The sequence below is a fragment of the Rhinatrema bivittatum genome, chromosome 8, assembly GCF_901001135.1.
Source record: "Rhinatrema bivittatum chromosome 8, aRhiBiv1.1, whole genome shotgun sequence".
NCBI classification, from domain to species: Eukaryota; Metazoa; Chordata; class Amphibia; order Gymnophiona; family Rhinatrematidae; genus Rhinatrema; species Rhinatrema bivittatum.
This window is the reverse complement of record NC_042622.1, coordinates 161,267,279-161,277,571: the sequence shown is the minus strand read 5'-3', so window position 1 is coordinate 161,277,571 and position 10,293 is coordinate 161,267,279. Positions and strand designations below refer to the sequence as shown.

Below are 10,293 nucleotides of genomic sequence, written 5' to 3'. Positions count from 1 at the left end.
CCTTGTATTTATCCCATGCTGACTGTCTCTAATGCCCGGGGACTGGATGTAAGGTGATCCACTGATCGCCCACAATGCCTGGGGACTGGAGACAGGGTGATCTGCTGATCACCTGAAATGCCCAAGGATGAGATGTAGGATGATCCACTGACTGCTGCAATGGCTGGGGACTGGATGATCTTGGATGTTATGGTAGAGTGATCCGCTGACTGCCTGTAAGGCCTGGGCACATAGAATGATCTACTGTCTGCCTCTAATGCCTCTGGGGATTGGATATAGGGTGTTTCGGTGACCGCCTATAACATCATGGGACTGGATATGGAATAATCTGCTGATTGCCTGTAATGCCTGGAGGCTGGAGGTAGGGTGATTCGCCGACTGCCTTGTAATGCTCGGGACCTGGATAGAGAATGATCTGACTGAATGCCTGTAATGCCCGGGGTCTAGAGGTAGGGTGATCCGCTGACTGCCTGTAATGCCGGGGCCTGGATATAGAATAATCCGCTGACTGCCTGTAATGCCCCCGGGGACTGGATATAGGGTGGTTCGCTGACCGCCTGTAACTCCCGGGGCCGCGGTCTGGAAATGTTTTCAGAGATTTGTTTTTATCTCGGACGGTGCTGTCGGGCGCGCGCACCACTATCCGGCGCTGATTGGCTGAACGGGGCTGGATACAGCCAGCGACCAATGGCAGCACTCTGGTGTTTATCTGCCGGAGTTGGGAATAAAAGGCCGGAATAAAGAGCGGAGAGAGCAAATACTGAAGCCGGGACCGGAGCCGAGCGCACTGTTGCTGCAGCGTTAATTTGTCCCGGTGAGAGCGGGACGCTGCGGGCTTCCGCTGCGGGCAAGCGCCTCCACACCGGGCAGAGGGAGCTGCAGTGTTCGGGCCGGGGAGAGGGGGTTCCCAGGGGGAGAGGGGGCTCCCGGAGGCTGCAGTGATCGGGCCGGGGAGCGGGGGCTCCCAGGGGCTGCAGTGATGGGGAGGAAAGAGAGCTTCTGGGGCCTGCAGTGATTGGGGGGAGAGGGGACTCCTAGGATCTGGAGTGATTGGGGAGGGGGTTCCCGGGAGCTCTAGTGATCGGGGGGCTCCAGGAATCTCTAAATATGAGGGGAGAGGGGGCTCCTGCGGATACAGTGGGGTGGGGGGAGGCAGAGTGCCCCAGAGGGCTGCAGTGATGGGGGAGAGGGGTCTCCCGTGAGCTGTAGTGATGGGGGAGGGGGAGGATTGGGGGATCCCCAGGCCTGCAGTGATTGATGGGGGTAGGAAAGGGGGCTTTCGGGGCCTGCACTGATTGGGGGGGGGGGACGACTTCTGAAGGCTACAATTGATTGGGGAGGTGAGTTGGAGAGAGGTCTGGCAGGGGCTGCAGTGATTAGGGGTGGAGGATAAGAGAGGGGGCTCTCGGCAGCCAAAGTAAAATGAGTATGAATCGGAATGCGACTTTTTGAGGGCTGCAGTGTTTGGGAGGCGGTGTAGGAAAGGTGGTCCCGAGGGCTGTAGTGATGGGGATTTTCTTAGGGTTGTAGTAAATGTGGAATGAAAGGGAAGAAGAGGGGGGTTCTAGAGGGCTGAATTGAGGATTCCTGCCTGGTTGGGGTGGGATATTGGAATGGGTGCTGGGTCCTGCATTGTTGGAATGGGTCTTGGTTCCTTCCTGGTTGGGGTGGGATGTTGGAATGGGTGCTGGGTCCTGACTGGTCTAGGTGGAATTGGTGCTGCAACTGATTGGAAAAGGTGGGAGGAATGTGTGCTGGTTCTGCCTGGTTTGGGGGGAGGATGTTATAGGTGCTGGGTCCTGGCTAGATGGGGGTGGGATGTTGAAATGAGTCTTGGTTCCTTCCTATTCGGGCTGGGATATTGGAACGGGTGCTCTGTCCTCCTTGGTTGGGTACTGGGTCCTGCCTGGTTGGGTGCTGGGTCCTGTCTGGACAGGGAGAGATGGTGGTTTGTTGGCATGGATGCTGAGTGCCTACCTTCATGGGATGAGAAGTTAGGTCGAGGGCTGGGTCCTGCCTGGTTGGGGTGGGATATTGGAATGGGTGCCTAGTTGGGGTGAGCTGCTGGAGTGGCAGCTTGGTGAAGGTGGTATGTTGGAATCCAGTCTGACTGGATGGGGTAGGAGGAATGCGTGCCTGGTTTGGGGGATGTTAAAATGGGTGCTGGGACACCTGGTTGGGATGAGATGTAGGAATTAGTGCTTTCTTCTGCCTGGACTGGGAGGGATGTTGGAATGAGTGCTCTGCCCTCCTTTGTTTGAGGTGGTAGGTTGGGTGCTGGGTCCTGACTGGTTGGGGTGGGATATTGGAATGGATCTTAGTTACTTCCTGATCTGGGTGGGATATTGGACTGAGTGCGCTGTTTTCCTTGGTTGAGGATGGGATATTGGAATGGCTGGTTGGGGGTGGGATGTTGGAATGTGTCTTGGTTACTTCCCGATCTGTGTGGGATCTTGGAATGGGTGCTCTGTCCTTGGTTGGGGTAGGATGTTAGAATGGGTGCTGGGTCTTATGGGGCTGGGGGTTCCGTGCACTTGCAGCTTTCTTCTGCTTTTTTCTCCCGGAAGTCCAGCTTAGAGTGCGCTGAAGTAGGAGAAGCGCCGGCCCGGTCAAATTGTGCCGGGGAGAAAGGGGGGAGGTGGGCATGTGACGCAGAATTCGAGCTTGCGCAAGCTCACACTGTTGAGGTCTCGCGCCGGCTGGTTCAAACCGGCTTCCAGTGACGCTTCCGGAGTTCGCGTGCTGCAGCTCCTAGCGACCAACCTATTGGCCAATGGTATGCGAAGATCTGTTATCTTATCAGCCAATCGGAGCCAAGAGGGCAGGGCCTGGAGGCGCAATGTGCTCTCACTAGTGGCTGGGGGAGTTTACCGGCAGGAGGAGGTGCGTGGGGATTGCGAATTGCAGGGAAAAGGTGAGCCGAGGAGCCTGCGCGAGAGAGGGCAGTGGGAGTCCCGCGGGTGTGCCTAGGGATCACTGTAATGGGATTTTACTTGGTATTCATGAGAAAGTGTTCAACTTCTTCAAATGGTACAAAATATGGCAACCAAGCTGGTTTTTTTTCTTGTCCTAGAATGAACTAGTGTGCAACTCCTTTTAAAACAGTTACATTGGTTACCAATTTTAAAATCTTGGTTTTGATGTTTAAAATTAAACAAGTCACTGAGCCAGGATACCTTAAACAGCTGATTAAACCCTATCAGGCCAATGCAATATTGCTGCACGTTAAATGGGCACTCCTGATTGAGCGCCTGACCACTTAATGCGCGCCGAGCCCCTTCTCCCGGGTGCCCGATTTAGTATTTAAATCGATTCCTGCGGGCGTAAAGGAAAGTTTTGCATCACTAGCACCTGCTTGGCAGCGGGCGCCCAGGAAAGGTGGCTGGCAGCAGGTTAGGAACACTGAGGCTCAATTTTACAACATCTGTTTTCCTTACCCGTGCACAGCCATGGGTTATGAAAAATGAACGCTGGTTAACTGAGTGCCCCTTTTTCTACTCTGCCTGCATGTTTGGGGTTTTTTTTTTTTGTTTTGTTTTTTTATAGGGTTCTCCTTTTTTGGTTCCTCTGACTTAATATTGCCATGCTATTAAGTCAGAGGAACTACAGAAAAGCCATGTTTTCAGCTTTTCTGTAAACTTTTTGGGCTCCTGAAGAACTAACTCCTGTTCCGAGTAAAAATGAGTGTCAAGACACTTTTTTTTTTTTTTGCATCAGGGGAAATAGCTAATAGCTTTATCAACTTGAATTTACATGTGATGAGCACTATTAGCTATGCACGTTTTGGACATGCTAACTCGTGTTTTGCATTGGGGGATTATGGATGCGTGTTGCATCTAGCACATGGTATTGCATCGGTCTGTATGTGCCCAATAGAAATTTGCATTGGGGGCATGGAGCTTTGTTTTCGATACCTACAGATACAGGCTGATACAGTACAGTGCGCTCCGGCACTGTATTGTATTGCTAGCTTTACCCCTTATTCAGTAAGGGGTAATAGCGCATCAAAAACGCGTGTCCACCCCCCCCCCCCCCCCCCCGAACCTAATAGCACCCGCAACATGCAAATTAATTTATTTTATTTATTTATTATTTTTATATACCGACATTAGATCTGAGATGTCACATCGGTTTACATTCAGGTACTGTAGGTATTTCTCTATCCCCACAGGGCTTACAATCTAAGTTTTGTACCTGAGGCAATGGAGGGTAAAGTGACTTGCCCAAGGTCACAAGGAGTGACAGCGGGACTTGATGCATGTTGATGGCCCTATTAGGTATTCCCGTGTGATACAGTGATACATTTTACTTTAAGAAATTAGCGCCTACTCAAAGGTAGGCGTTAATTTCTGCCGGCGCCGGGGAAGTGCACAGAAAAGCAGTAAAAACTGCTTTTCTGTGCACCCTCCGACTTAATATCATGGCGATATTAAGTCGCAGGTTCGCGGGTTGAAAACCGGATGCTCAATTTTGCCGGCGTCTGGTTTCCGAACCCGTGGCTGTCAACGGGCTCGAGAACTGACGCCGGCAAAATTGAGCATTGGCTGTCAAACCCGCTGACAGCCGCCTCTTTTTGCCGCGGACCCTAATTTAAATAAATTACTTTACTGTATCGCGCGCACAGGAGAGTGTCCTGTGCACATCTCCCGCGATTTTTACTGTATCGGCCCATTGGTGAGGTATGCAGAGTTGGTTGTAGAAAGGGAATGTTCTCTGTAAGGGGATCTTGAGCTGTGGAATTTGGTCCCTCTGGACATTTGGACTGAGTTGAATTAGTTGACATTTAAGTAAAGGCTAAAAGTCTGGTTGTTCCCTGAAAGTGGGGGCTAAAATTGTTGGATATGGCTGTTCATCACTTCTAAGATAAATGGTATGTTTTTATTGTACTTTATAATGTTTACTTGATTTGTTGTTCACCATTCTGATCAACTTTTGCTGAGTGAACAGTATATCAAGGATGGAAATAAATAGAGCAGGGCAGGTGGAGCTCACTGGTGTCCATGCTTTGAACATCGTCCTCCTTTGAACTCATCTTTTTCTTTTCTCTTTTTTTCTCTTACTCCAGGTTGCAGAGACTGCCCCCAACATGGCTCCCACGCTTGCCACAGCGCACCGGCGCCGCTGGTGGATGGCTTGCACCGCAGTTATTGAGAACCTGCTCTTCTCTGCTGTGCTGCTGGGTTGGGGATCCCTCCTCATCATGCTGAAATCAGAGGGGTTTTACTCCTATCTGTGCCATGGTCCAGGTGAGGCCAGGTCTCATCAGAAGGCGGGCACTCATTGCTCTTCACAGGGGTCTGATAAACTCTGGAGCTGCCTTTTATTTCTGCCCTTGGCTAGAGGGAATCTGTGCTTACGACTCCAGGGCTGGGATTCTTGTTTAGGAGCATAGGGTGACAGTGCAATCTCTGTCTTCCTTTCATCCCATTGCTGAGCACCCTTCTAACTCTGATCCTTCAGCATCACAAATCAATCAAGTTAATTTGCATATGTTGGTTAGTATAAAAACTAATTTTAAATTAATGGCATTTAATGAATATTCATGGAAAATAACCTAAAATTCAAACCTTTTAAGAACCGGAGTTGCATACTCCTAGCATTAGGAAGTGATTCTTGCAGTGCCCCAGATTCCTAATTGTGTTCCTCTTTGACCTTCCCCATCACTCTATTGCTTTTACTCATTGCTGCTTCCAGTTTCAGGGTACCTTAGGATGTCCGTATGCAACTTTTGTAGCCTCTTCACTCAATCTTGTAGCCTGAAGATTTTTTCCTGTTTGGATTGTTACCTGTCAGACCTGTCTTTCAGGCTGTATCTGATGCGCATTCATCGTGACTATTTACGTACATTACAATTATGAATTTATTGAGCCATTGGATGAGGCCTCAGAGCTGGTTTCATGTAGTCGCATACTGCAATGCTCTATGGGGCTGATGTACTAAAATCTGAGTTAAGTTGTAGTGTGGATTTTACATAACCCACTCGTTAAAAACAGGGGTCTTTGTGGGATGCAAATCAAGCAGGAGTTAAAAAAAAAACCAAACAAAAAACAAGCATATTAAATGAAAAAAGTGTGCTAAAAACATGAATTAATCTGAAAATGCACAGTAATGCAGAAAAGTACTTTAAGACCGGAGTAAGGAGGTAAGTGCTTGAAGTTGGAAGTAGTGTGACCAAAATGATCTTGCATGGAAGACTGGCATGAGGCATCCTGATTTGAGCACAATTTTGCATGCAAGGCCAATTGGGCAAGACATGCCAAGTGAAATTAAAGGGTAAGATCTTCATGGAGGCCGTCTGCATTTGGTGCTGTGCATCTCTAGTACCTGTGGTTGCCTATTCTAGAGAGCTTACCCTTTGCTTTCACTTGGGCATCCCTTGCCCAAACGACTTTACATGCAAGATTGTTCCCAAGTTGGGATGCACAAGTGCCAGTCTTGCCTGGAAGGCCATTTTGGTTAACCTCCTTTCAACTTCAAGCACTTACTTCCTTACTCTTGCTTTAAAGCACTTAACGTACAGTGTGGATTTTTCAGGTTAACTCTTTCACCTGAGGTGGAGTAAAACTTAACTTGCATCTCTGCTGGCCATTATATTGTATTGTTTCTGCCACGCTGAGCACAGCACTAGAATAACTTTGGCCATCAAAAATATGAGCTTACTCCACTTCATACCAAAGGAGGAGTTACATTTCTGGTGTAAATTCTCTTGGGTTTGCATCTACAACTGTACAAAACATAAGCTCTCTGGGGGCAGGAATCTTCAGCCGAATAGTTGCCTTTTAGTGCTGTGCATCCTGACTTTGGCATACTGTTCAGCTGTAGGTGCCCCTCCCAGAGACTTTAAACTTTGATTTTACTTGCCTTTCATTGCCATAAAAGCCTTGGATGCAAGAATTTGCTCTCTGGAGTGGGCACTTAAGTGTAAGCTCCAAAATCAGGATGCACAGCGCTGGTGTACTGTAAGCCGCAAGAACTTACACCATAAATTAAACTCCTGAGACCGAGGTGGAATATACTCACATTTCTGGTGGCCAAAATTATTCCATTGCTATGCCCAGTCTGGTAGAAGCAGCTAGACACTATCACACTGGGCACGGCACTAGTATATCATGGCCACCAGAAATGTGAGTTAAGTTTTACTCCTGTTCTGATGCAGGAGTTAAATTTCCAGTGTTAAGAAAATGTATTTTAAGCTGTCTTCCCTTTAACGTACCTCCATGCGTTGCTTGGTAATAGCTAAGGTCTCTTACATACGATTTGCATTCAGACGTGCTAATCGTAGCTCTGGTTGCATACCAGAGTTAACTTGCTCCAGAAAAATGCATACTAAAACCATAGTAAAAACCTGTGCTGACATTAGCAGACCTTGTTACATCGGCCTCTGTGTGAGATGTTTGGATGCAACATTGCAAACAATTACTCAGTAAGCATGGTTTGTGATAATTTGATCTTGGTGCTGGCTCAGCTTGTCCCCATTCCTTATTGCTGACCTTGCTGAGTGGACTGGGGGCATAGATTAGTATTTCAGGAAACTTTGGCCTTTGATTACTGCCAGACACTGCTGGAGATATGGAAGAATATCTGGGAGTCAGCAGGATACGTTGGTAGTTCCTGTATTCTGTTCCTAGAAACACCCTTTGTCCCTATTTGTAATCTTATGAAGAAAGCTCACCTCAGCAGTCCTGCCGCTATATCTTATACAGCAAGTAAATCTTTGACTAAGTGTCAAGGTGGCTCACTTCTAGGTATTGTCTCAGGTTGAAGAGCCTTGAGTTTCTGTCAGAAGACTTCTTCATTTAAAGGAAACAAAGATACAATTTCTGGAAATCTTGTTAATGTACAGGAAAATTGGGAGTGCTTCTCTGGCTCAGACAGCCATATCTAGGCTGCATCTTTGCAGCTTATTCCAAATTATTTGTAAATGCTTTTCCAGGCCACTAATAGCTTCACTTCCTTCTGCACCCTTTCTAGCTACAACTGATGAGTATGGTGTTTTATACCACCTTCCTTGGTCAGTCCAGACAAGGAGAATAGGGTACAACTTTTTGCAAGGGAATGAATAAGCTAGACAGAGCTTCTCTCCAGTGGCACTTCTCTGCTGCCACAGCTCCTACCTACCCTGTCTCCTTAGAAGAATTCAGAACCTTGCTCCAGATACTGACCCTCTATTAAATCAGGATTTATTTTTGAATTACAGATTAGTCCCAAAACTGGATCATTCTACTGCTGCAACCATTTGGCAGCCTGTATCCACTGGCTCTAGTCTTTACATTGCTGGGAAACACAGTTACACATTTAACTACAGATATAGTAACATTGTCCCAGAGGCAACTGAGTGTCTTACTGAACAAAATAGTGTTTAAGCTCCCTATAAAATAGAAACATGACTGCAGAAAAAGACTATGATCTTCCAGTCTGCCCATCCATACAATTAAAAAAATGTTCCCAGTTAATATATTTTGGAGTCGTATGATGCACTGAAGTAATCAAATGCCCGTATATATTCTTTGACATATGCTGTGACATATTTTGAATTAACATAGAGATAACAAGATGCTGTGAGGCTAATATGCTTCTCCATTCTCTGTTTGTTGGATTATATATTTCCAGATTGTGTGGGTATATACACAGTAAAAGGTTGAGTGGATAGTTCTTTTGCACCTTTGTATTATTTTTCTGTTCTGTATTTAATTTAAAGACAAGTGTCCTGTATATGTACCTTTTTAAAATGTAAACATTGAAGGCGGGAAGTGACCTTGTAGTGTATGTGGTATAGTCTCTCGTGCAGGCATACATCCATACATAATGACATTAATATTACAAGGGACCTGTTACAAATACAAAATGCATAATCACTTTAAAAATTGGTGGTGAAAAGATGTGTGCAGGTGGTAGTGTGAACTGTGCCTGCTTCACAGGGATGGGGGTGCTTGAGTTGTCGACATCTTACTTTTTATCTTCCAATTTCCTTATTTCCTCTATTTAGAAAACGTCACAAACAGCTCTAGTGCTGGCAATGAAACACAAAAAGAATTGGTGCTGAAGCTAAATGGCTGGCTCATCTGTACAGAACAGGATGAGATGCTGAACCTGGCTTTTACCGTTGGCTCTTTTCTGCTCAGCGCAATCACCCTGCCCCTGGGGATCATCATGGATAAATATGGGCCCCGCAAGCTGCGGCTGCTTGGCAGGTCAGGGTCTTCTTTTTTTCATCCCGACCCTCCCTCTCTCTCCTCAGCAGTGCAGGAGGATCTGTGTCCCTCTAATGCGTCCAATTCTCTTTCAGTGCCTGCTTTGCTGTGTCCTGTCTAATGATAGCACACGGAGCAAGTAATCCTGACTGTAAGTACCAGACATAATGAATTCATGCAATCCTTGTTGAGGTTGAAGGGAATTTTTCCTCTTTGTAATGAAAAACATGAATAGTAAAACGGGGATATTATCAGCCTCTGTCACTTTGTAGTAACCAAGGGCTGCACTTGTGCTTCTCTCCCATTCTAGCACTCTCTGTGCTGATCTTTGTTGCTCTGGCGCTGAACGGCTTTGGTGGCATGTGCATGACATTCACTTCACTGACGGTGAGTAGAAACGGTCCTTCACCCCCCCCCCCCCCCCCCTCTCTCTCTCTCTCTCTCTCTCTCTCTCTCTCTCTCTCTCTCTCTCTCTCTCATATGCCTGTTTTTTTTGTCAGCTTTTATCTGTTTGTCTTCTGTTCCTCACTCTCTTCCTGGGGGGAGGGGAGGCAGTAAACAGCTTCCAGGATCTTGATGCTTCCTGATCAGTTGGGAAGCAAACGGGCTACAGATAAGATGCCAGTTTTCTGCCTTCCTCTGATAGTTGGGTATGGACAAAGGATAAATTCAGCAGCAGTGCTTGGGAAATTCTCTGCAGTTTTCAGGCTTCTGTGGTGTATTTGTATGTGCAAAAAGTCAAATTGTTATCCTATTATATCACTTAAAAAATATTAATTTACCTGGAACTTCCCAATCTGCCCCTGGAGCCAAATCCTTGCAATGAGATGAGGCTGGCCCATTCTTCGGAGGCCATTGTGGGGGGCAGACTGTCCCTGTTTACAAGGAATGGGTCAAGCTGACGTCAGACCAGTGGGTCCTCACAGTGATAAGACACGGTTACGCATTTGATCTTGTACGCCGCCCTCGGGACATGTGTCTGACACCGTGCGCAATCAAGGAAAACCGTCAGTCAGTGCACGACACGTTGCGGTGTCTTCTAACCCTGGGAGCCATTGCCTCCGTTCCATCGGGAGAACAGTGAAAAGGCCAATATTTCATC

General features: G+C 47.1%; 1 protein-coding gene across 2 annotated transcripts in view; it reads left to right on the top strand.

Annotated features, from left to right (window-relative positions):
• Nucleotides 1-685: 685 nt before the first annotated feature.
• SLC43A2 (solute carrier family 43 member 2) overlaps nucleotides 686-10,293 on the top strand; it is a 74,022-nt gene continuing 64,414 nt past the window's right edge. The window contains exons 1-5 of one of the 2 annotated variants that reach the window (XM_029611678.1): nucleotides 686-814; nucleotides 5,066-5,246; nucleotides 8,987-9,191; nucleotides 9,287-9,342; nucleotides 9,502-9,578. In XM_029611678.1, coding sequence (XP_029467538.1) covers nucleotides 5,087-5,246; nucleotides 8,987-9,191; nucleotides 9,287-9,342; nucleotides 9,502-9,578 — 498 coding nt within the window. In that variant the 5' untranslated portion in view covers nucleotides 686-814; nucleotides 5,066-5,086. Of the gene's footprint in view, nucleotides 815-2,767; nucleotides 2,915-5,065; nucleotides 5,247-8,986; nucleotides 9,192-9,286; nucleotides 9,343-9,501; nucleotides 9,579-10,293 lie in introns of those variants that run through there. The other variant, XM_029611679.1, reaches the window with a different exon arrangement.